The sequence below is a fragment of the Ostrinia furnacalis genome, unplaced genomic scaffold (assembly GCF_004193835.3).
Source record: "Ostrinia furnacalis isolate ACB-3 unplaced genomic scaffold, ASM419383v2 OfSCF0606, whole genome shotgun sequence".
NCBI lineage: Eukaryota > Metazoa > Arthropoda > Insecta > Lepidoptera > Crambidae > Ostrinia > Ostrinia furnacalis.
The window spans coordinates 544512-571942 of NW_021130845.1; the positions used below are offsets into that span (position 1 = coordinate 544512).

At 38.1% G+C, this 27431-nt stretch overlaps 1 protein-coding gene across 5 annotated transcripts; it reads left to right on the forward strand.

Moving 5' to 3' along the window:
• Positions 1 to 26005, forward strand: LOC114366259 (zonadhesin-like). 5 transcript variants are annotated; one of them, XM_028323085.1, is made up of 18 exons: positions 1 to 156; positions 704 to 901; positions 1278 to 1475; positions 1773 to 1970; positions 5433 to 5585; positions 5945 to 6136; positions 6655 to 6855; positions 7522 to 7710; positions 11521 to 11664; positions 12007 to 12195; positions 12703 to 12900; positions 14554 to 14751; positions 15752 to 15898; positions 16320 to 16508; positions 22321 to 22518; positions 22913 to 23110; positions 25845 to 25878; positions 25917 to 26005. In XM_028323085.1, exons 1-17 carry the CDS (start codon positions 63 to 65, stop codon positions 25874 to 25876), a joined length of 2916 nt encoding a protein of 971 aa, XP_028178886.1. In that variant the 5' UTR covers positions 1 to 62; the 3' UTR covers positions 25877 to 25878; positions 25917 to 26005. The 5 variants fall into 5 exon arrangements, with proteins under 5 accessions (XP_028178886.1, XP_028178885.1, XP_028178884.1 ...); XM_028323084.1 differs by having other exon boundaries at positions 25845 to 26005; XM_028323083.1 differs by lacking the exons at positions 22321 to 22518; positions 22913 to 23110; positions 25845 to 25878; positions 25917 to 26005 and adding exons at positions 17894 to 18091; positions 18478 to 18675; positions 19217 to 19439 and having other exon boundaries at positions 4 to 156.
• Positions 26006 to 27431: the final 1426 nt, after the last annotated feature.

Below are 27431 nucleotides of genomic sequence, written 5' to 3' on the forward strand. Positions count from 1 at the left end.
ATTGTTAGTTATTCTGAAGAACTGGCTGCATAGGTACCTAGTAACAGAACAATACGAGTGTAATGTTTTTCTTATTATCGTTGTTTTTCTACACTGTTGGTGCTGTCATTGTATCTCCACCGAAAACACCTACGCAAATATGTCCAGGCTCTAAAGGTAATTAATTATAACAATTTATACTTAAGCATCTTTTATTGGTACAATAAGCTCTTTTCTAAAGAGGTAATGAATGTAGGTTTTATACAAATCATATTATTCTTCAACCCACATTGTAAACATTGCAACAATGGTAATTTTTTTATATCGTTAGCTAACGACACATTATTGTTATTGTCTTATGGGAAATTAGGCAACATTTAAGTCCCCCGCAGACTAAAGACTCTATATCGATAGTTTGGTCGACTTGTTTTGGGTGAGTAACGTACGTAGTACATTATAACTCAATGTGAGTAACATACTACTTGTTCATACTTATTAATAGCCCGAATAAACTATCGGCCGACAAAAAGTATGTAATCTGTAGGGACTGCAATTTGTGTTATCATTATTCTTATTATTGTACAAATCAGTCTTCTTCTTAGTCGGACACTCTTGTCAGAGTGGTCGTGGTTGCGTTGACGAGGTACGAGGAGGTGATGTCATCTCCGAGGGTAGCTCTCCTGGAGATGTGACAAATAAAATTTATTAAAACTGTGTGTTACAGAGCTTATCCATCCTCCCTACTGTGGACCACACGCCCACTATGAGAAATGCCCAGATAGATGTCCCAAATTCTGTTCATCTCTTCTGCGCCAAAATGAAACTTGCTTACCAACACTGTGTTGTGCTCCATCCTGCCAATGCGATAGTGGATACCTGAGAAATGACAATACGTGGGCTTGCGTAAAGAAAGAGGACTGCCGTATGTATGCAGCTTTACAATAAAAGATCTAAGAAATATTCAACTACTTCTGAATTTCTAGGTCGTGAAACCCCAAGCCTCCGATTGACGATCGACGAGTAGGTCTAGGATGCGCGCCGCGATAAGCTTTTATCGCGCCGCTTTATCGATTTTACGTGATAAGCCCATACGTTTGTCGTCTAAATTCATCGATAAGATTTTATTATGGCGCGCATCCTAGCCTGGCTGGTGAAGTTTGCAACTAAATGCGGAGAGCGCAGCAACAGTCGTTGTCGACATATTTGGGGGAGGCCTTTGTCCAGTAGTATATAAAAATGTATTTTGTTTGAAACAACGAGGCACAATCTTTCTAAACATAATCATCTTCATCTTACAGCCCAATATAACAACATCAAATGTAAAGTAAACGAGCATCCAGTGGTCAACATGACAATCTGCCCGAAGACTTGCGGGAACCGGTTGCTTACGTACCCTATAGACCCTTGTGATCCTTTCACTGGGTGCGCCTGCAATGAGGGATACGTCAGACCGTTTGACAACGCAACTGGTACTTGTATACCTGTAGGAAAATGCCGTAAGTCTCTTTTTTATATCTTTTCCTTCTTCTTCTGTGCCTTGTTCTATTTAATTTGGGATCGACCCCCCCTCATTCTAAGGCCCCATAACATTCTGTATTGCCTCTTCTTATCACTCTGTTTTCTTATAATTTGTTTAGCCTATATTTGCTTAGTCTCATCAGTATCAGTTTGCTTACGTATCATGAATATCCTTATGGTGCATCTGCAATCAGGGATATGTCACTTCCATGTTCATTCCATCAAGTATTGTAATATTCTCTTCTAGTAGGTATTTCATTAGAAACTTCTTCTAGCTCCAATTCCAAAGAAGTGTGGCTTCAACGAATTGCCAACGAGCTGCGCGTTCGTGTGTCCGCCACAAGTTTGCGAAATAGCATACACCGAGTATCTATGTCTGCCACATGAATGCCAACCAGGATGCAACTGCCGGCAAGACTATCTGAGAGACTGCAACAACATTTGCATTATCAACACTGACTGCCCTTTGCCTGGTGAGTCTCCGAACGCTAATAGGTACATCCTAAAAAAAATTTGTCATTCCTCTGAGATACAAATGCTTGATTTTATAATTTTATGAATCTCTCAATTTCACTTTCATGCAGAATTGAATTTTCATTAATACGAGTAGGTATAAGATGTTTTTTATAACATAGGTACAATACAGAAACGATGCTTGCTTAAGTGAAGCAGCAAATCGAACGCACAGCGTTGAATAGAGCTCTGTGATTGGTTCATGTGTCACACTGTGCGTCCACGCGCACTGTGAGACCTGATACTAATGTTTGTGAATACGGGCGATAGGATATTTTTGTGTTAACTGAATAATTTCAGTTCCAACTTCTGTAGACAATTCATAAACCGTACTTACTTACATGTGAAGAAAATAATAAATAAAAACCTTTATTACCAAAATTGCAATATCTTACAGCTTACTAGTATTCCCCAAATTAGCTAATTCTGTGTCTTGGGGACTGAAGTAGACCTCGTAACTTATTTATTTATTATTTTGCTACGCAAGTGGATACTAAGAAATTTTGGGGAATTCCCTTAACGTTAAACTTTGCAAGGAAACTTAAGACAGGAATTTAAAATGTCATTGGACCCAAAACAAATTAAACTGAAGAAATCAGGAGGTTTACAAAAGTAAGGATCGACTTTATGATGACAAACAATACGATTAGGTTAGTTAATATAAGGAAAAGTTGTAAATAAAACAAAACAGTTCATACAGCACCATCTATACAGTGTGAGTCACGTTAAAAGGTACAGTCACGGAATGAAAAGGTTCGTCAGTTTTCAAATTGATTCCTTCAACGAATCGCGAGCACATATTACCTTTTGAAACTATGTTACAAAATAATCTCGAGTTAGAGAAAATAATCTTTAACTATTCGGCAGTAAAGTTCAAAATTATTCAGATCAAAGTTGTTTGACGATTTATCTTGTCAAGAAGATTATTATGATTGATAAACTAAAACCTTCTTGTTGGTTCAACCTGCCATTATTATTTCTATAAAAAAAAATCTATTGTCAATTGGTCAATGTCATCATTGCATTGCACTGATGGGATAGAAAAATAAACAAGCAAAACCTTATTCGTAAGCAAACGTCATATTTATTTAAATGTTAGCAGCACTGTTTCTTGCACTGTTATGTTGGCAGGTTTGACTCTTACAGTACCTAGTGCAAGCGAAAACCGACACTAAGGTGACGAACCTTTTCATTCCGCGACTGTACATATGAAAATAGATGAAACTAGACCTATTTTTGTCGACAAAAAAGAGGTCAATTTTTTTTTTTTCAGATTTTTAAAAAAAATTATAGAATTTTTTTTCTTCCAATTACTCATTGTAAAGAAAACGTAATAACTTTTAAACTAAGCGGTATATCCTGATAAAATAAAAACAGTAATAATGCTAAATAACAGGCGATACTAAAATAATACATAAAATACAAAAAAGGCCAACAAATAATAAAAAATGATACTTTTTGAAAAAAAGTCTCTATCCCTATCACAACATTTGCTATGATCGTTTGAACTAAGCCTCTCCGGGCGCGCGAGACATGCGATTTTTGGTTTTACAAAGATAATACGATAGAGAATAATACGAAGTAATAAAAACCACCTGTTATAGGGGCATTTTTGGAGAAATTTATCAAATAACCAAAAAAACATGAATTTAAAAGCAGATTTTTTTCAAAAAGTATCATTTTTTATTATTTGTTGGCCTTTTTTGTATTTTATGTATTATTTTAATATCGCCTGTTATTTAGCATTATTACTGTTTTTATTTTATCAGGATATACCGCTTAGTTCAAAAGTTATTACGTTTTCTTTACAATAATTAATTGGAAGAAAAAAAATCTCAAAATCTCAAAAAAAAATTGACCTCTTTTTTGTCAGTAAAAATAGGTTTAGTTTCATCTATTTTCATATGTACACTTTAACGTGACTCACACTGTGTAACATTCAACTACTCAATAATTTATTTAGGATCTGATTTGGATGCTTAGTTCCCTTAGTCAGTGCCTGAGGTATGGAAGGTTACGGAACTATTCCCACCTCTCGTTCCCACCACTGCGACTCCTGTGTAGCCAGGATCTACAGCTTGACCGCCATAAAAACCCAACCAATGAAGGTTAAGTTAGTCCCGGGGGAAAGTTAAACTGTTATTGGACCCGCAACGAAATTAATCAGAAGAACATAGGAGGAGTTCGAAGGTATGGAAGGTTACGTAAACGTCAGCGAGACCTCAGATTCTCATAAAATTTATATGATCTATCTTGTCATTGTCATAATATGTCAAAATCACCCCCCTCCAATATCTCAGGTACTGAATGAGCTAAGCGTTAGAATAAAGTAAAAATAAATTTTCCATAGGTAAATGTTTACGTTAATGATTACTCACCACTGTAACAATAAGTAAACAAGTCATGATCATCGTGAATTGAGGGTAATCAGAGTTTACGACTATTTTACTGCTCTTCCTTCCGATCCAAATGCAGGAGCAGTCCATGAATCCTCTATAGGTATTCATGTTTATTTCAACACATTAAATTTGTTTTTATTGCTTAACCATCAACCGTGTATAAAACTACATAACAATAAAAATCCACATAATGATAAATCAAAATATTTAATTCACACATAAAAAACAAGGTTGATTTGTCAACGAAAAGATATATCGATGTGTAAAAAAAAAATTGATTTGCATCGCTAAGACATTTACGCCGGTTTTTGCATACAAATGGGATTTTACGTAGTAGATACGTTGCATGGTGTTCTTTAATCAATCTTTGTGTGATTCGCTTTGTACTATTCTGTTTTAACTGTAGTTCTTTTAATTGGTTTAATTTGAATATTTTGACGACTCTACAATATGATTAAGCCCAAGTGGTTGGTCTAACTAAATAATATAATTTAACCTAATGAAAAGGACATGCACAATGCAAACAAAAAACAAATGACAAAGAATATTTATTTACTTGCACTAATGCCCTTATCAACATTTTGAAACACGTTTACAATAAAAACAATAATAAAACTAAAAAATATAATAAAATTAAAAAATATATCACGTGCATTTCTTAGTCAAAGACATACATTTGAACACCTGGCCGTTTGTCAAAGGCAGAGTAAATAATTATAGCGATATTGTTTTGAAAAACAAACTGTGTTGTCTCGTCCTTATAAAATAGGTTTTTGTATGCACAGTGGTTATTCTGCAAGTTGTTATCATGTTCTTTGCTACTTTCTTTGTATTATTCGCTGTGGCTTACGGTAACTTATCATCATTTTGTATTTTTTTCAAAACTTTAGAACTGTTTAAAAAAAAATACATAATTTATTTTAAGGGTTTCCTTGGAATTAAACATCAAAAAGTAAATTACCTTCTCATCGAAAAAAGGAACTCAATATATCAAATAGAAAATAATCAGTAAATCTTTTCCAGGTGAAAAATGTGTCCCCATCTGTAGGCCTACTTGTGCCGTCCCCAACCCTCAAGGCTGCCGACCTCCAAGTCCAAAGGACCCTAATGCATGTCCAGACGGGTTTGTTTTAACCGAAGAAGGAGGAAATTGTACATATATTGAGTCGTGTCCAGGTAAATATTGATACAGTTCAAAAAATATTAAAAAAATGTTTCATCATCAGATCATAGTTCCCCCAGGAGCAAAACCCTCTACTTCTCCAAATGTTGTCGTGCTAGCGATATCAGCAATAACTCTATTTTTGGAAAAACTATAGTGAGCTCTATTTCAATGAGCTGACGGGAGTTTTCTTAAAAGCAAAATATTAAAGTTACTGCTAATATCACTAGCACGGCACATGGTAGCCTACACTTCTTACACTACCCAATCGAGTTAGGGAGCCTGTACCATAACCTTTTTACGACACCCACGAAAAATTTGGAGCGGTAAGTAGTGAAATATTCTGATTGACATATTAAACTCTTGTTTCCAGAAAATCAAGGTTGCAATGGCGACCCCAATGCGATCATAAGACGGTGTCCATCGCCCTGCCCATCCACTTGTGATGCGCCTAATTCAAACCTGGCGAATTGTAAGAAAGAATGCCAATTGGGTTGTGAATGCAAGGATGGATACATTCGGCGAGAAGAGAACGGACCGTGCATCTTACCCGATGACTGTCCATGTAAGTTTTTTGACCATGTGACAAAGAAAAGTTTTACAATAACTTTGAGCAGTATTCAAAGTACTTACATTAACGATGCATGTAAATCTAGTAAGCATTGTTCATCCATACCATACATCATCCTTTAATACGTAATCTGCAATACCGTAACTATGAAACGTAACGTAACATTTTCGGTCTATGAATATTTTCCAGATATTTTCCTGCCAGGCAAGTTCTTAGAGGTTTTTGTACCATGTCTCTATTACGGGACTATTCCCACCTCTCGTTCCCACCACTGCAACTCCTGTGTAGCCAGGATCTACAGCTTGACCGCCACAAAAAAAAACCCAACCAATGAAGGTCAAGTTTGTCCCGGGGGAAAGTTAAACTGTCATTGGACCCGCAACGAAATTAATCAGAATGTCCATTCCATAACTTTTTTCACTAGGATGGTGCGATAAGAAAGATTTAAATTGAAGTTGAAACGAAAACAAGTAGACAAACAACGTTTCTTTAATATTAATCTTTGTTTCAAGGTGGAAACCCTTGTAACCGGCCTAATGAGGAATACTCATCGTGTACAGTATCGTGCACGGATACGTACTGCCCGACGGATGACGAACAAAGAATCAAAATTTGCGATTTCCCATCGCCATGCGACTCTGGCTGCGTCTGCAAACTCAACTATAGAAGGTTAAGCACCTGTAATGACACTTGCATCCTAGCAGAGGATTGTCGTAAGTATCTCATCATCATCATCATCATCATTTCAGCCACAGGACGTCCACTGCTGAACATAGGCCTCCCCCAATGCTTTCCATGTTGATCGATTGGTAGCGGCAGTATCCCAACTATATATCCCAACTAATATTATAAATGCGAAAGTAACTCTGTCTGTCTGTCTGTCTGTTACGCTTTCCCGCTTAAACCTCGCAACCGATTTTGATGAAATTTGGCATAGAGATAGTTTGAGTCCCGGGAAAGAACATAGGATAGTTTTTATCCCGGTTTTTGAAACAGGGACGCGCGCGATAAAGTTTTTCTGTGACAGACAAAATTCCACGCGGGCGAAGCCGCGGGCGGAAAGCTAGTCTACAATAAAAATATCAAGAACTCCAGTAATGCTACTTGATAGACTAATTTTGAATAAACTATGAGATCAAGTCCCATGAAATTTGATGACAATTACAAGTCAATATATCAAGATAGATTTAGATTATACAAGTAGTCCAACAGTAATAATATCAAACATTTTGCAGGTAGATATTGAAATTTTCAGGTAACTACTACTTTTAGAAACTACCCATTATTACGCCCTAATGAAATTAATGATACTAAAAATTATACCCTCCTTTATTTGAAGTCATTCGGGTCTTAAACTAACGTCCATATTATTATTTCAGCTCCAGTTGAGTGCACCAGGCCGAATGAAGTGTTCTTCGGGTGCCGTCCATTTTGTCCAAGAGAACATTGCTCTTTTGTCGGACAACCTTGTTCACCACCTTTCGTTAGAACTTGCGATCCTCGGTGCACTTGCAAAGATGGCTACTACAAAAACGATAAGGATGTGTGCGTGCCGGAGTGCGAATGTTGTAAGTGAAAAAAAAAAATGAAAAATATTTTATTGACACTTAGTACGAATGTTACAAGTAGTTGAGGAATTCCTCTCTTTAAGTTTAAGTAACCTGTATTGAGAGGAATCCACTCATTCGTTACATCCATAGATGTTCTAAACTAACATTATGAAAATATTACCCACTTAATAACAAACACACAACACAAAATAAAAAAAGGTTTACATTACCGAGGTTCGGGATAACACAAACGAAAATATCTAAACACATTACGAAACACCGCCACGCACTCCATCACATCCAATAATAAAATTTAAAAGCGATAAAATGGGTAGCAATGCCTAGTATGGACTAAAACACGTTTGACATTTTATACATTACACTATTACACTGCACGAAACATTTCTATTTTACAACACCACACCACATAGGGTACGGTAGGGCTAAATGGGTTAAAGACAAAAGACATTCGGTATCACAAGCGCACCAAGCGAAACACTTCAAGAGTACCCTCATTAAGCAATAATATTTATTCAATAATAAGTAAGTGAAGAATGAAATTCTTTTTCTTCTTTTGTTTAATGGCAATCAAAACAAAGAGGTTTATTTTGTGCCAGTGTCAAGTGGAAGAATATTGAAATTCTTTTAGGCTGAGTTGCACCACCATAATTTAACCGTAACAATAACCGGTGCTTTTTGTATAGAGTTTTACAGAGTTTTGACGTGTGTCAATGTTAATGTAAGATGGTGCAGCTCAGCCTTAGTCTGTAAATGTCGGGGTCAATTTAAAGTTTAATCTTTTACTTTTAATTAAAAAAACAAAGGCCGTGTTTTTGATGTTGTTCACATTCTTTTGCAGAAACCTTCCTGAAAGGCGTTGGTGAAATTTTGTAACATTTGATAAGAAATCATTCAATAAAGACTACCTATTTGGAATAATATTATGTACTAATTTATTTATTGAACGTACCACAACCTTATTTCACACACACGTGATCAGGCTTAAATAAAATAAATAAAAACCTTTTATTTCCACAGAAACAGTTTGGTTACAATAAATGAATTAATTAAAAATATTTTTTTTAATTTCTTGTGGCACCCTATGTGGGAAAAAGCCTCCTCCATTTTGCTCCACTTTTGCCTGTGCTGGGCTAGATCAAACTAATGAGGGTTTTCGCGATTGAAAAATCCGCCAGATGGCATTACGTAGACGCGAGGTCCAAATGCTGCATGATTGGTTATTTTTGACATGACATTGACAGATATGTCAAAATCCACCCATCACGCAGCATTTGGACCTCGCGTCTACGTATTGCCATCTGGCGGATTTTTCAATCGCGAAAACCCTCATTGTTGCCTGCTGTTCTCATTATGTCATCAGCCCACCTTTCCTTGGGCATCTTGGGCATTCTTGGGCATCAACATTTCTCTTCCCCTTTGGTCCTTTCCACTCTGTTGATGCTAGAGTCCATCTTAAAATAAAATATTAACTACTAGCTTTCCGCCCGCGGCTTCGCCCGCGTGAAATTTTGTCTGTCACAGAAAAACTTTCAAAAACTGGGATATAAATTATCCTATGTCCTTTCCCGGGACTCAAACTATCTCTATGCCAAAATTCATCAAAATCGGTTCAGTGGTTTAGGCGTGAAAGCAAGACAGACACAGACAGACTTATTTTCGCATTTATAATATTAGTATAGATGATCCTTTGAGTAAAGATTAAGTGGTGAAATATTTATTTGAAATTAAAATCTTTAAAATTATTCATTTGGGTGCATGAATTAGGTAGAATAAAAATATATTAAAAACAGAGTCATTTGAAGTTTGATAAAATAAAATATGATAGGTATCTACTATTAAGGTATTACCTTGCCTAACTGTTATCGAGATAAATGTGAACCACCTTCGTTAACATCATAGTGATTAATATATTTTCTCAGTAAAATATCATACTAAGACAATACTTATTTTTTCTTTTATTCTTAAAAGGACTACATTCTTAAAGGATGTATAATATTATGTATAATTTTGCCTGCGGCTTCACCAGCGTGAAATTAAGTTTGTCACATATCGCTATAAATTATAGCCTATATGTTATTCTGGGTTATAAACAATAATACTGTAAAGTTTCATCAAAATCCGTTCAGTAGTTTTTGCGTGAAAGAGTAACAAACATCCAGACATCCAAACTTTCGCATTTATAAAATTAGTAGGATTAATTGCTAAGCGTGGGACTTCCACCCACAAGGTGGACCGAAGACATCATAAAGGTAGCAGGAAGGCGCTGGACGCAGGCCGCTACCAACCGGGCAGCATGGAAAGCATTGAGAGAGGCCTATGTTCAGCAGTGGACGTCCTATGGCTGAGATGATGATGATGAAATTGCTAAACAAATGTGAACAATAAAAACTCTTCATGACAGTTAACGCCAGCAGACATGCGCAAGTCGTATGTTTGTATGGAAAAAAATGCCCTTGTCTAATGCCAAATCGTACCTACTTACATTAAATCAAAAAGGTAAAAATAAAAATATAACACAATAGTAGGTAGGTGGTACTTACTATCTTCTGAATTTCTACAGAGAAATCTTATATGAACAACATTTGCATCAAGTCAAGATCCTCTATTAGATTGAATCGTTCATGAGTCAGAATAATAACCAAATGAGTGACGCACTAGGTACTACTTATTTTTCATTTACATTTCAAAAGGCAATGAAAGGACACTATAAATTTATTGCTAAACAAACGTGAACAATAAAAGCTCTTCGTGTCAGTTAACAACAGTAAGGCTAAGAATTCACGGCGCGATTCTCACCCGCGCCCGCGGCGGTTGCGGGCCCGCAGCTTCTGTAGAATGCAGATAAAAAAATAATTCAAAACTCACGACGCGGTATGCGCCCGTAGCGTGCGCGGTTGTATGCAGGTCCCGCTGCACCGGCACGGGCCGCGGTAACCACAGCCTCGGCGGTTTTCGCCCGCGCGCTCTGCGATCGATCGGCGGGCGACCATTTTGTACCAGTGACTTTGATGGCGCATTTTTAACCACACACGCGGCGGCTGCAGGCTCGCAACAGCCGCAGGCGCGGCGCGGCGCGTGAAAATCGCACCGTGCGTTCTTAGCCTAACCGCGTAAATAACCGCTCCCGTGAGTTTTGAAATAAAACCGCAATTCCACAACCGCCGCGGGCGCGGGTGAAAATCGCTCCGTGAGTTCTTAGCCTTAGCCTTACAGTTGTTTGCAAAGCTGTTTTTCAACCTTAAATTGTTTTGAAAAAACATTGGTTCATCAGACAACTATTTGTCGACAGCCAAGACGGAGGTGTGAAGTAGGTTTCAAAAGTTTTGGTACCATGTTATTATTAATATTTTCTCTGTTAATAGCAGGGACGATAGCCGATTCACCGAAAGCAGGTATTTTTAATAATGGTTTTTTTTTCATTCTACTATACGACTTATTATTCTCTTTAAATTGATTTTTCCACGATTTTCATTTGACGCTCGTAGACTTTTGTGGACTGGAAAAATACTTTTTGATCTTTTTTAATTAGCAAAGAACGAGTATTTAACCCAAAAACGATTCTTAAAATATCCATTTTAATATAAAAGTAAATAACATTTTTGTGTTTAATTGTATTTTCAAAACCATCTTTATTGAATATAATTTTATATTGTTATTAATTTCCCCAACTGCCTGGGTAAATACGCTCCAACTGGCGAATTTTGTTCTTTGTTTTTGAGACGTCATCGCGTTCAGTGCCTATTTTCCTCATAGTAACTTACTTGTTTCAACTAACAACAGTTCATATGATAATTTATCTGTTTACAGCATCATGTCCCCTGAAATGCAAATCAACATGCCTAAATCCTAACCCCAAGAGCTGCAGTCGCTCCTACCCTAACTGCAACTGTAAAAGAGGAACGATCTGGTCATCGGATGGGAGCAAGTGCATTCCTATAAGCGAATGTCCATGTAAGTAACTTACTTTGCACACACACACAACGACGATGATGGGATCGCAAACAACTTGCCAAAGATTTTGCATAGTTTATATAAAAAAAAAACTAGACTTTTTTAATTCACCTGAGGGAATGAATAATCTATCATTTAAAAATTTCTGTTTATAAGCCACTCATTTGATTCAAGTTAATGATACTTTGTTACTCGTAAAAACTGTATAAAATGCCTACTTCTAGCCTTTATCATTGCTCTTTAATAAGACTCTTAAAAAAAGATTAATATTTTATCGTTATCATCCATCGAACGTCTGAGGCTTTACAACCATTAAAAAAACTTACTATAATACACCTTCAGATGGCCCCAGCTGCAATGGTGATCGCAACGCCCACGTTATGGAAAAACCGCCGGCTTGCCCATCGACATGTGACATCCCAAATGGTGCGCCTCTTTGTAAGAAATTGGGATTGGCTGTCGGCTGTGTCTGCAACAACGGATACATCTTGAATAGTAAAGGAAACTGCATCGACCCCGACAAGTGCCCATGTAATGATCTTTTAATGTTTCTATAGACCTGAATTTTCTATCAGCATTATCGAATTATAAGCCAAATCTTCTTTTTGGTTTCTGGTGAATTAGGTAGTTTTCTTCCTGCTGCGAAGACTAAGTAATCTGATGATGATAAAATTGGAGAAGGTCGTCCTCCTGCAATGGATACTAAATGACCTGAAGATAATAATGATGATGATGATACCAACAACGTAACAAACAAACAAATGTTCCACAAAATTCAATTTTATGCTATTCAACTGGCCTGTCTATCGTAGATGTACGCTCGTTACCCATATTCAATCCTTGTCAAATTTAAATCTGTTTTCGATCCAATTTTCGATCCAATATCCAAATTTTTGACACTTTAGTAGTTTAAAGTCTTTTATCAATGTGTAAAAACATCGAAAACCGTAGATATTTTATAACATATTTAAATAATTGACAGCAACGGACGGATTTGAATCAGGATTAAATATAAAAAAAATATTACTCACGTTCTAGGTGGTAATCCATGCGGTGTCAACGGGACGTTTGTGTCATGCAATGCCGACTGCCCTAACGATATTTGCCCCGTGAATGACAGTCGGGGCGTCATTGCTTGCGATCCTCCTTATCCTTGCCCTTCTGGATGCGCCTGCAAACACAACTATCAGTATAGGAGCGAAAAGGATCGAACGTGCATTTTGGGACAGGAATGTCGTAAGTACATTAATTTGTTTCTGCAACGAAACAACAAAGATTAAGGCTAAGTGAAGTTAGGTGGTGCAACCTAACTTTAGCCGTAACTATGACGAGAACCGGTGGTTTTTATATGGAATTTGACAGATTTTTGACGTTTTTCAAAGTTAAAGTAAGATGGTGCAACCCAGCCTTAGTGTAATAACATGACATTAAATTTTGCTACTGGAATTTAACAAAATTCTTCGCCTACACTCTTCAAAATTATCAATTTCCTCCTTTTTTTGCATAACAAGACAGGTATTTGACTTTTTGTACTCGTTGATGGTTACAAAAAGTAACAATTACTTATTATTTGTTCGTTGTTACTATCTTTCACTCGTAGCATGTCTAATTAAGCAAATGTTACTGCACTAGCAATCACCAAACATGAATAATAATTATAACTTGTACAGTACATACTCCCAGTTTTTTGATTCATAGTTAAAATAACAAATTGTTAAATTTTGTTACTAATGGTTAAATATTAACAGAATGTTAACTAATAGTTAAAAAATGTACTAAAAGTCAAGCTAACCATTGTTCGAAAAACATTTTTTTCTGATATTTAACCACTTGTCATTTGACATCTGTCAAATTTGACTATTGGTTATTTTAACTACGAATCAAAAAACCGGGCCTAAGTCTAATGAATCCAACTAAATTATTTTTTATTGGCGGCGGCCCGCGACTTCGTACGCGTGGATCCCGTTTTCAACCGACTTCAAAAAAAGGAGGAGGTTCTCAATTCGACCCGTATGTTTTTTTTCTATGTTTGTTACGCGATAACTCCGCCAATTATGAACCGATTTGAACAAATCTTTTTTAGGCGTATAGGTAATACCTCAAGGGTGGTCCCGTTTAAATTTAATAATAAAAAAAACAACCCCCAAGGGTGGAAAATTGGGGATGAATTTTTTTATACGCAATATCTCCGCCGATTATAAACCAATTTGAACGATTGTTTTTTTGTTGAATAGGTATTATTAAAAGGGTGGTTTCATGCGAATTTGAAGAAAATATTTCACCCCCAAGGGTGGAAAATTGGGGATGAACTTTTTTATACGCAATATCTCCGCCGATTATGAACCAATTTGAACGATTATTTTTTTCTTGAATAGGTATTATTTGTGTTCACGCATTTTAAGTCGGTTTTATTTTTAAAAAAAAGTTATACCCCCTTCATCTATCTTACGCGGTTTAGATTTTTTCATACAAATGTTTTTTCCCGCTATCTCCCGTTCCCGTGGGAATTCTACAATACCCTGTTGTAACTAAGCTTTAAGTTTACTAAGGTACCTGCATGCCAAATTTCAAGAAAGCGTCTAACTTAAGCGGTTTAGATTTTTCATACAAAAGGATTTTCCCGCTAATTCCCGTTCGCGTGGGATTTTCGGGAATTCCTTTCTTAGTGCACCTCTAAGGTACCTAAGCTACGTCCCTTCCAAATTTCAAGTGCCTACGTTTAGCCCTTTAGGCTGTGCGTTGATATGTCAGTCAGTCAGTCGGTCAGTTTCTCCTTTTATATATTTAGATACATTTCCGTCATACGTGATTTCTATCTAACTTTAACCATTAATGCTGCACACGCAACGGAAGCTTAAAAAAAGGAGTAACTTCTCCCGTTTTTCCCAGCTCCTGTAAACTGCACCAGACCCAACGAGGAGTGGAATATCTGCCCTTCACTTTGTTTCGACGAAAGCTGCAGCGCCTTCAACAGTCCACCTCCCGTTTGCGACACATTCCCTCTTCCAGAGTGCTTTCCAAAATGCACCTGCAAGCCTGGCTTTGCCAGGGATGAAAACGACGTTTGCATTCCTGGGGAAGAATGTCGTAAGTATGAATTTGGTAGAATAAAAATAAAAGAGAAAGTAATTTAGCCTAACTGATAACTTTTCATCAAACCCAAATAACCCAAACGGGTAAACCATCATAGTTAACAAATCATCTAGTAATTCATACATTCTCTCAGTAAAATATCGTACAACAATATTTTTCTTTTGCATTTAAAAAGGCAATGAAAGAACAACAAAATTAAATGTGAACAATAAAATATCTTCATGACAGTTAACAACAGATAACAGACTTGCAACGTAATACGTTTGCGAAGCTGTTTTTCGACTTTATAATCTTTTGAAAAAACAGTGGCTCACCAGACTAGTATTTGTCGGCAGCCAAGACGGAGGTGTGAAACAGGTTTCAAAAGTTTTGGCACCATGATGTTATTAGTGTTTTCTCTATTAATAGCAGACACGATAGCCGATTCGCCGAAAGCAGGTTTTTTTTTTTCATATTATAATCTCCTCTCTCTATGATCTCCTCTTGAAATTGATTTTTCCATGATCTTCTGACTCTCGTGGAATTTTGGTGGACTCGTGGACGAGATTCTTGGAGATTTGTGGAATAAAGTACTCTATTCAATACCGTCTATCTATATACTCGTATTATTAACTAAATATTCGTATAACTTTATACTATAACATAAGGTTCGAAGCCAACATACTGAGTAATTACGCTCTAACTGGCCAATTTTGGTCTTTGTTTTAAGACGTCATCGCGTCGTGCTTATTTACCTATTTTCCTCATAGTAACTTACGCCCGTATTCACAAACGATGCTTGCTTAAGTAAAGTAGCAAATATATAATAGCAGTGTTGAATAGAGCTCTGTGATTGGTTTATGTGTCACCCTGTGCGTGACTATGTGTCACCAATCACATATAAGTCTCATAGTGCGCGTGGCACTATGAGACTTCATAGTTATATTTGTGAATACGGGCGTTACTTGTTTCAACAAAACAGTTCATAAATGATACCTACCATATCTGTTTACAGCAACCTGTCCTCTGGAATGCAAATCAACCTGCCTAAATCCTAACCCCAAGAGTTGCAGCAGCAGCTTCTACTCAGACTGCAACTGTAAAGAGGGGACAATCTGGTCATCAGATGGCAGCAAGTGCATTTCTATAAACGAATGTCCATGTAAGTTTTTATGTTATTTACTTTGCACACATTTAACTATGAAGATAATGCAAAAAGTTCTTAGAATAAATATCCTAGCTAGACTAATCACTTAAGGGTATTAACCCATCTATTAATTTATAATATCACAATCTTTATTTTTCAGTTACCCATATACATAGTTTTTGTTTCTCCGGCACTCATAAAAATGTACAAAATGCTCTACATTTCGATTCATAAAAGAAAATAGTCAAAACGGGACTATTCCCACCTTCCATTCCCACTACTAAAAGGTGAGAGAGAGGTGGGAATAGTCTCGCAGTACACAGGAGTATAGCCAGGACCTACAGCTTAACCGCCATTGTAAACCCAACCAAGGATCAAGTTGTCCCAAAAAGTTTGCAACCATTGGAAGTATAAACAAAGTTTTTACGACCTTCAGATGGCCCACCCTGCAATGGTGATCCCAACGCCTACGTTATGGAAAAACCACCCGCTTGCCCATCGACATGTGACAGCCCAAATGGTTCGCCTCATTGCAAGAGATTAAGATTGGATGTTGGTTGTGCCTGCAAGAATGGATACATCTTGAATAGTGAAGGAACCTGCATCGACCCAGACAAGTGCCCAGGTAATGATCTATCAATAAGAATGTCTTTAAGAATAAGAATGTCTTTATTTGNTCAAAGAATAGACCGGTTGTGAGGCGATTTTTGTTAATATTATCTAAATATATAAAAGGAGAAACTGACTGACTGACTGACAGATCAACGCACAGCCTAAACGGCTAAACGTAGGCACTTGAAATTTGGAAGGGACGTATCTTAGGTACCGTAGAGGTGCACTAAGAAAGGAATTTCCGGAATTCCCACGGGAACGGGAATTAGCGGGAAAAACGGGATTCACGCGTACGAAGTCGCGGGCGGCCGCTAGTCTATTATAGAATCCAAGAGTGAAAAAGAAGCTAATGTCGTAGATTTCTCTTTTTGGAAACCGAATTGATCATTTGTTATGATCTCAAATTTAGTACAAAAATCTAGAAGCCTTCTATACATGCACTTTTCAAATATTTTGGAAAATATCGTAATAAGTGTAATAGGACGATAATTGTTAACATCGTCTTTATGACCTTTTTTGTAAAGTGGCTTTACCACCGACACCTTAAGTGCTTCTGGGAAAATTCCTGATTTAAAAGATATATTTACCAGATGAGTCAAGATGTCTGCTAATTCATTCATACTGGATTTAATTATGTTTGTACTGATCCCGTCATATCCTTCTGAATTTGTATTTTTTAATGTCAGTATTTCTTTTTTAATGTCATAATGTGTCATTGGTTTAAGGAAAATTGAATTTGATATACCATGTCTCTTTTTAAATTGATGCTGCATATTAATTGGCAAAGGTTTATTGGATATGTCAATGAAATGGTCATTAAATACACTAGCTATGTCACTTGGGTTTTTAATAATAATGCCATTGGAATTTATTGAGGAAATGTCATTAAGGTTTTTGTTATCAATTTCGTTTTTTATAACCGTCCAAGTAGCTCTACACTTGTTGTCACTTTTATTTATATACTGTATGTTACATATTTTTTCGATCTATATATACATTTTTTTAAGATTTTAGAATATTTTAGTATAGTATAGTATAGAGTATAGACCTAATTTTCTGTCAGAACAAACAAGTTCCGAATTTATACAACAATTTGGGCTAGCGTAGTAAGTGTAAGACAAATAATATTCACTTTGTCTCTGATGAATTATGGAGACCTCCTGCAATGAAGACTTAATGATTTGATGATGATGATGAAATCAGATAAGGTTGTCCTCCTGCAGTGGAGACTGGAGATGATGATGATGATGATACTAACGATGTAATTAAACAACAAATCAAAAGTTCAACAAAATACAATTTTATGCTATGCTGGCTTAATATGGTTAATCTAAAATTTGAATAATTCACACCTAACGTAAATGTAGTCATTAAAGAATTTAATACTCACATTTCTAGGTGGCAATCCATGCGGCGTCAATGGGACATTTGTGCCATGCAGTATTAGTTGCCCTGACGAATTTTGCCCCGTGGACGATATTCGGGCTATGATTGCTTGTGATCCTCCCTACCCCTGCCCTTCTGGATGCGTCTGCAAATATAAGTATCAGTTTAGAAGCCAAGAGGACAGAACATGCATTTTGGCACAGGAATGTCGTAAGTTCATATCTACTTACATTTGCTTCTGCGATAAAAATATATGTTACTGGAATTTAGCATGAAGCTTTGTGTAATGTTCAGGATGACAACATCAAGGTAATGCCAATGCAGAAAAGTTGAAATGTTTAAGCTTTTCAGAAAATATTTAGCAAGTGCTCTTCAAGTAGGCATAAAACAATTTACTACTAGAATTTTCCTTCTTTGTGTATTCGTTGATGGTTACAAACATGTACAAAGTCACTAATTACTTCAAATACCTTTTACTGTAAATGATTAATCATTTACCTATTGTGCAAATGTCTAATCTAACAATTACCAAACATTTAACTTCTACGGTACCGACTCCATTTACCCAACTAAAACCTCTTTAATCTCAACACCAGCTCCAGTGAAATGCACCAGACCCAACGAGGAGTGGAATAGCTGCCCTTCACCTTGTTTCGACGAAAGCTGCAGCGCCTTCAACAGTCCACCTCCTGTATGCAACACCCTCGTAGAGCCAGAGTGCTATCCGCAGTGCACCTGCAAGCCTGGCTACGCCAGGGATGAAAACGACGTTTGCATTCCTGGGGAACAATGTCGTAAGTAGCATAAGTCTTGTATTAAGTACAGACACCGAAAATAGATTATCTTTGACCAGTAGGCGTATTCACGTAACAAAACTTCAACGACATGCAAGCGATTTGTCACTTTTCGTATTCACGTGTTAGTCACCCGATTTTGTTTCGATTTCGTTTTTATCCGTATTCAATTGTTGCCTCCGCGGTGTTCACCTATTGCCTATTTTGAAGTTTGTTTCAAGACAAATCGCTGAGTGGCAATCCTATTGAGTAATCGTTCTATCGAAATGACACGTGAATATTGATTATGACCGTTTTTCAATAGGACGACTTCTAAACATCAACGACATTTTGACTGTTTCAAAATACGTGAATTAGGCCACATCGCAATGAAAACAAATGTTTCTAGTTCTAGTGTTGATAGGTAATGTTTTTCAACGTCAAAATGATAAAAAATTCAACATTAAAGCATTTTATGTATTTAAAACCTGCAGTAATTAGGAGTCATAAAAAAAATTTAAACTAACACTTTCATCACATTATAATTCCATTTTTGTTTCAGCTCAAAACTGCGGCGGATCGTTACCCCAATGAAATTTAAAATTCCAATAAAAATTGTAAACGTTTTTATTTAAATTATTTTTTCCAGTTGATTCAATGATTACTGTATTAAACCGTGGATGTTAATTATTCATTAATGAATCATTTTGTTAATGAATGGCTTGGAAACAAACTATTTACTTTATCATAATGTCAATAAAACGATTAATCTAGATCTGTCTTTCCTTTTGTAATTAAATGTTTTGATCAAAATACACAAAAGTTATTCTCTTTAGTTGCCAGTGACCCAACATTGTGTAAAGACAGATATCGTATACCTACTCTTATTCTAATATTTATTGATATCAATAAAAATAAGATTTAGTCTTAAAATTTGTGTCTGTAAAACCTTCATAAAAATTACATTAATCTAACCAGTCCCTAGAGGGTTCCGAATTGGTTGTCACCTAAAATCTTTTACCATTTTCTTGGCTAACGTGCAAAATTCACAAAAGTCTAAGAAACAAATCTCTGGGACAGCTTGAAATATTGAAAGATAGAGTGGGTGTGAAAATGACAATGTTGCTATTCTGACCAAATTTTATTTTTGTTAACCTTATTTTAAGCATCTACTGCTTAAGCGTTGTTTTAGAATTATATTGTTTTTTTCCTACAGTCAACACCAGATCAGACCATATTTTTTTGTTGAAAAGAAGCACCAGCATAGCATAAGTTAAAGAATATGTTGGTTTACGCCTACTTTAATCTACACACAAACGCCATCTAGCGCTAAAACTTACGCAGAGGGGAGAATGGGATAAGAGGCTTTCCGAGCGAAATCCGATGGAAGTCGAAAGAATACGGAGGCAGACGGGGAAAATTGGAGACGAAGCTGTAAGGGGCTTCCATAAACGAGATATTTTTCAACAACATTTTTTGCCAATAACTTTAAGAGGTACATCGCAGATTTAAAATTATTCATAAATCGGTCAATCATCTTTCCATGTCTAATACTAAAACAATAACTGTTCAGTTATTGTTCTTTGTAAGATCTTACATAGAGTGTTCGGTCAATGGTAGGTAAGCTAGTTGTACCTACCTAAGACTCTGTATAATTCAAATAAGGGCAAAAGCAATGATTTAAACATTCTAACTCTGTCTACATCCTTGATGTAACTTAAAATATCGTACAAAAATACCTACTTTTCTTTTGCATTTAAAAAGGCAATGAAAGAACAACAAAATTAAATGTGAACAATAAAATCTCTTCATGACAGTTAACAAGAAGGCTTGCAACGTAATACATTTGCGAAGCTGTTTTTCGACTTTATATTCTTTTGAAAAAACAGTGGCTCACCAGACAAGTATTTGTCGGCAGCCAAGACGGAGGTGTGAAACAGGTTCCAAAAGTGTTGGCACCATGATATTACTAGTGTTTTCTCTATTAATAGCAGGCACGATAGCCGATTCACCGAAAGCAGGTATTTTTAATGTTTTTTTTTATTCTCTTGAAATTGACTTTTCCATGATCTTCTGACTCTCGTGGACTTTTTTGGTAGATTTGTGGATAAGATTCTTGGATATTCGTAGAATACTCTTTTCAATACCATCTTTATTACTTAAATATTCGTATGATTTTATACCTACTATAAGGCTCGAAGCCAACATACTGAGTAATTATTACGCTCCAACTGGTCAATTTTGTTCTTTGTTTTTGAGACGTCATCATCGCGTCAGTGCTTATTTACCTACTTATTTTCCTCATAGTAACTTACGCCCATATTCACAAACGATGCTTGCTTAAGTAAAGTAGCAAATCGAACGCACAGCGTTGAATAGAGCTCTGTGATTGGTTCATGTGTCACCCTATGCGTCTACGCGTATTATGAGACCACATAGTAATATTTGTGAATACGGGCGTTACTTGTTTCAACAAAACAGTTCATAAAATAATACCTACCATATCTGTTTACAGCAACCTGTCCTCTGGAATGCAAATCAACCTGCCTAAATCCTAACCCCAAGAATTGCAGCAGCAGCTTCTACTCAGACTGCAACTGTAAAGAGGGGACAATCTGGTCATCAGATGGCAGCAAGTGCATTTCTATAAACGAATGTCCATGTAAGTTTTTATGTTATTTACTTTGTACACATTTAACTATGAAAAAAATTAATAATAATCCTAGACTAATCACTTAAGGGAATCAATCCATCTATTAATCTATAATATCACAATCTTTATTTTTAAGTTGCCCATAATATACATATACACACATAGTTATGGTTTCTTCGGCACTTCTACAAATGTACTTATAATGCTCTACATTTCGATTCATAAAAGAAAATAGTCAAAACGGGACTATTCCCACCTTCCATTCCCACTACTAAAAGGTGAGAGAGAGAGGTGGGAATAGTCTCGCAGTACACAGGAGTTATAGCCAGGACCTACAGCTTAACCGCCATTGTAAACCCAACCAAGGATCAAGTTGGGTCAAGTTGTCCCAAAAAGTTAGCAACCATTGGTAGCTTAAACAAAGTTTTTACGACCTTCAGTTGGCCCACCCTGCAATGGTGATCCCAACGCCTACGTAATAGAAAAACCACCTGCTTGCCCATCGACATGTGACAACTCAAATGGTTCGCCTCATTGCAAGAGTTTAGAATTGGATGTTGGCTGTGCCTGCAAGAATGGATACATCTTGAATAGTGAAGGAACCTGCATCGACCCAGACCAGTGCCCAGGTAATGATCTATCAATGTTTTAGTATAGTATAGACCTGATTTTCTGTCAGAACAAACAAGTTCCGAATTTATACAACAATTTGGGCTAGCGTAGTAAGTGTAATATAAATAATATTCACTTTGTCTCTGATGAATTATGTAGACCTCCTGCAACGAAGACTTAATGATTTGATGATGGTGATGAAATCAGATAAGGTTATCCTCCTGCAGTGGAGACTGGAGATGACGATGATGATGATACTAACGATGTAATTAAATAACAAATCAAAAGTTCAACTAAATACAATTTTATGCTATGCTGGCTTAATATGGTTAATGTAAAATTCGAATAATACACACTTAAAGTAATTGTAGTCATTAAAGAATTTATTACTCACATTCTAGGTGGCAATCCATGCGGTGTCAATATGACATTTGTGTCATGCAGTCTTAGTTGCCCTGACGATTTTTGCGCCGTGAACGATATTCGGGCTATGATTGCTTGTGATCCTCCTTATCCCTGCCCTTCCGGATGCGTCTGCAAATACAAGTATCAGCTTAGAAGCCAAGAGAACAGAACGTGCATTTTGGCACAGGAATGTCGTAAGTTCATATTATCTACTTACATTTGCTTCTGTGATAAAAAGATACTGGAATTTAGCATGAACCTTTGTGTAATGTTCAGGATGACAACATCAAGGTAATGCCAATGCAGAAAAGTTGAAATGTTTAAGCTTTTCAGAAAATATTTAGCAAACTAAAGTGCTCTTCAAGTAGGCATAAAACAATTTACTACTAGAATTTTCCTTCTTTGTGTATTCGTTGATGGTTACAAACATGTACAAAGTCACTAATTACCTACTTCAAATACCTTTTACTGTAAATGATTAATCATTTACCTATTGTGCAAATGTCTAATCTAACAATTACCAAACATTTAACTTCTACGGTACCGACTCCATTTACCCAACTAAAACCTCTTTAATCTCAACACCAGCTCCAGTGAAATGCACCAGACCCAACGAGGAGTGGAATAGCTGCCCTTCACCTTGTTTCGACGAAAGCTGCAGCGCCTTCAACAGTCCACCTCCTGTATGCAACACCCTCGTAGAGCCAGAGTGCTATCCGCAGTGCACCTGCAAGCCTGGCTACGCCAGGGATGAAAACGACGTTTGCATTCCTGGGGAACAATGTCGTAAGTAGCATAAGTCTTGTATTAGGGTCAGACACAGAAAATAGATTATCTTTGACCAGGCGGCGTATTCACGTAACAAAACTTCAACGACATGCAAGCGATTTGTCACTTTTCGTATTCACGTGTTAGTCACCCGATTTTGTTTCGATTTCGTTTTTATCCGTATTCAATTGTTGCCTCCGCGGTGTTCACCTATTNCACTGCTGTGCGAGGCGGCAGCGCCCTAACTCGAGGCATCGCCGCGTCGCACACCCGCGACACGGCCCCCCGGAACCACTCGACCTCTCTGTCTGGCTCCACATCGCCCACATGCGGTGACCAGCTCTCCACCAACGACGCAACAATTAGTGTGTCCCTATCCAGGCGTTTCAACGCCCATCTCGGGCCGATCTCCTCCGGGGAACGGCTTGGGCTATTCGGGGCAGACTGAGAGGAGGCGAGCTCGAATCGTACGTAACGGTGATCCGATAATGTCTCTACCTCCTCCAGCACCTCCCAGCTCTGGACACGGCGCGCTAGGGCAGGGCTCGCGAAGGTGACATCCACGACCGAGCCACCCTGCATTCGCACGCACGTGTCGACCGTTCCCTGGTTCAAAACCACCAGACCATTAGCCATCAGCCAGTCCTCGACCAACTCGCCTCGCAAATCCGTCAGTCGGGAGCCCCATGTCAGCGACTTCGCGTTCAGGTCTCCAGCCACGATTACAGGGTGAGTATGTCCCCATCCGGTCAGCAATGTCCCCATTTCCGCCAAGAACGTCTCGAACTCAGCTATCGAGCGATTTGGAGAAAAGTAGGCTCCTACCACGACTACCTCGCCGACGAGAACAGCGACGCAGCCGCGGCCCCTCCGGATCTTATTAAATGGCGGGGAGTCCGCCGCTGAGTTGGTGATAACTACCACCTTGTCCTCGACGTCCCCAGCCCAGTTGTCCCGTTCGTGTACGTAGTACGGCTCTGCCACTACACATATCTGGGTCGACCACTGTGCCATGCTCTGTTGCAATAAGTCCTGAGCTCTGGCACAGTGGTTGACATTCGCCAGTAGAAATTTTGTGGCCATATTATTCGCCGGCCATCTGCGTCTCCTCAGGCCCCGTGGGGCTGGATGGCTTTGGCTGGCCCTTGGCACTTGCCGCCGCTCTCCTTCCTATCTTCGTCCCCGGGGCTTTGCAGGCCTTACTGCCCACGCGGTGCCCCGCGGGTTTATCGGCCAACGCACAAAGTGTACAGTGTGGCTCGTTTTCACACTTGGCCGCGACATGGCCTAGCTGCCCGCACCGGAAACATTGCCGGCTGCGGTCCACGTCCGCCGGGCATACCGCCTGGACGTGTCCGGCCTCCAGACACCGGAAACATCTCAACTCGCGGTTTGGGAGAAGCTTCACCCTGGCGGCAACCCATCCAACCAGGAGACGGCCCTCGTTCACCTTTTTGGCCGCTAGAACTGGGCAACGGACCCAGGCGGCGAAAAGTCCCGTGTAGTCTCTACGGAGACCGCCAACCTTGACAGCCTCCACGGAACATCCTCCCAACTTGGCCACTGCGGCCGCCACCTCCTCAGGCGTTACCGAGTCGTCCAGTCCTGCCACTCTCAGTTCGGAGCACTTCGTGGGCCTAGACACTCGTATCTCCTCCTCCTTGTAAATTGCCCTCAGCTTATCGGCGAGGGCATCGGCCTTCTCCTCGCTCGCCACTCCCGGTACCTCAATAATAGTGGCACCTGTGAGGGCTCTGCGGAATCGGACGGCCTCAATGCCTAATTCGGCAATGTCCACCCGTCTCTTTGCCTCCGTGATGGCCTTTTCGTAGGTAGCGCCCTTCTCACTGCCCGCCGGCTGTATTGACAGCACTACAGCTGCGGACTTTGGTGGGCGCGCTTTCGGCACGGCGGCTTGAGCCGCCTTTTTCTGGCCCCTGATGGGCGCCTTCTTCGCATCCTTCCCATTCGTCTTGCCTCGTTTCGCCACTGTGCTCCAGCCCTCGTTCATTGAGGTCGGGGCGGGTGGTAGAGGACGAGGGACGGGTGGGGCAGTCTCTTTCGGGGGTGCCTTCGAAGCTTTCCCCTTCTTCTGCTTCTTCCTCTTGCCTTTCTTGGCTTCTTCGGTCTTTGGGTTGGAAGAGACCGAAAGCGGCTGGTCTGCGACCCTCTCGGTCGTGCTCCCTCTTGCCGCTTGCTTTGTCGTCGCCGGGTTTTCNAGGGTCAGACACAGAAAATAGATTATCTTTGACCAGGCGGCGTATTCACGTAACAAAACTTCAACGACATGCAAGCGATTTGTCACTTTTCGTATTCACGTGTTAGTCACCCGATTTTGTTTCGATTTCGTTTTTATCCGTATTCAATTGTTGCCTCCGCGGTGTTCACCTATTACCTATTTTGAAGTTTGGTTCAAGTGATAAACGTCAAATGACAAATCACTGAGTTGCGATCCTATTGAGTAATCGTTCTACCGAAACGACACGTGAATTTAAGACCGTTTTTCAATAGGACGACTTCTAAACGTCAACGACATTTTGACTGTTTCAAAATACGTGAACTATGCCACATCGCAATAAAAACAAATGTTTCTAGTGTTGATAGGTAATGTTTTCCAACGTCAAAATGATAAAAAATTCAACATTCAAGCATTTTATGTTCATTTTTGCGATTTTAACCCGGTAGTAATTAGGAGTCATAAAACATTTTTAAACTACACTTTCATCACATTATAATTCCATTTTTGTTTCAGCTCAATACTGCGGCGGATCGTTACCCCAATGAAATTTAAAATTCCAATTAAAATTTGTAAGCGTTTCTATTTAAATTATTTTTCCCAGTTGATTCATTGATTACTGTATTAAACCGTGGATGTTAATTATTATTAATGATTAAACGAACTTAAAAAGTGAAGTTCTATCATAATTATGCGAGGGCTTTGTCCGAAGAGATTAGAAATAAGAACTATGTAGTATCACGTACGGTGATGCCAGTTTACGCACTGTTAGTTGAGGATATTTTTTTTTTTTTTTGTGGGTATCTCAGTTTACCTACTACATCCCNGCATAATTCATTGATGAATCATTTTGTTAATGAATTACTTGGAAACAAACTATTTGCTTTATCATGATGTCAATAAAACGATTAATCTAGATTTGTCTTTCCTTTTGTCCTCTATTGTTTTGTACACTTTATCAAAATACAGTGTGAAGACAGCTTATCGTTTACTTTTATTTTAATATTTATTGATATCAATAAAAATAATATTTAAGTCTTAAAAATTGTGTCCGTAAAATCTTCATAAAAACCAGTCCCTAGAGGGTTCCGAATTGGTTGTCACCTCTAAAATATTTTACCATTTTCTTGGCAAACGTGCAAAATTCACAAAAGTCTAAGAAACAAATCTTTGGGACAGCTTGAAAGAAAGAGTGGGTATGAAAATGACAATTTATTATATATTTTGTATAATACATTGTTTTAGAATTATATTGGTTTGTTCCTACAGTCAATACCAGATCAGACCATATTTTTTTGTTGAAAAGTAGCACCCTATTGCAACTACATGCACTTGGTGTTATCATGGTGCCAATCTAGCCAATGATTATCTTCTACAGATTAGTTCCAAATTTCCTACGAGTTACCTATAATCATGTCCAAAATCGACACTACACGGTACGACGGCATTGGCCACCTAGACATAACTCACGTATGTCCAAGGTTTGTTCAAGATCGATCGATACATACAACGTTTTTGTCTCTTATAAAGGCTGATTTATACATAGGTATTACCTAAGTAGATAAGTTAACAAAATTTTAACTTAATTTTTCGACTAAATTGGTGGGCAGGGCTTGTCACTTGACACGTTCTGACAAGCAGTTTCATATAGATAAACAAGAGCTTGACTACTTAAATACGTTTAGACATAGACTTAAAATTAGGTTAAAATTTTGTTAACTACTTAACGTGTAAATCAGCCTTAAGACTATGGTAATACAACTAGTGATGGACATGGCATAGTGAGTGATAGAGTCTAGTATCCTAATCACAATCAGGCAACATCCCTTATGGGAAATGTTTAAATTTTCCTTATAACTTATAGAATTTCCTACATACCATATTACTACACACAGTATTATTTAGCTACACACTTCTTCAAGTATATCATGTTGGTTTACGCCTACTTTAATCTACACACAAACGCCATCTAGCGCCAAAACTTTCGCAAAGGGGAGAATGGGATAAGAGGCTTTCCAAGCGATAAGTATCCGATGGAGGTTGAAAGAATACGGAGGCAGCCAGGGAAAATTGGAGGCGCCGTAAACGAAACATTTTTGAACA

Bases quoted from the DNA above. Each gene is read 5' to 3' on its own strand.
- LOC114366259 (XM_028323084.1), top strand. From the start codon at position 63: ATGTTTTTCTTATTATCGTTGTTTTTCTACACTGTTGGTGCTGTCATT. The intron at 12,196-12,702 runs GTAATGATCTTT...CTCACGTTCTAG, and splicing joins CGACCCCGACAAGTGCCCAT to GTGGTAATCCATGCGGTGTC. The intron at 16,509-22,320 runs GTAATGATCTAT...CTCACATTCTAG, and splicing joins CGACCCAGACAAGTGCCCAG to GTGGCAATCCATGCGGTGTC.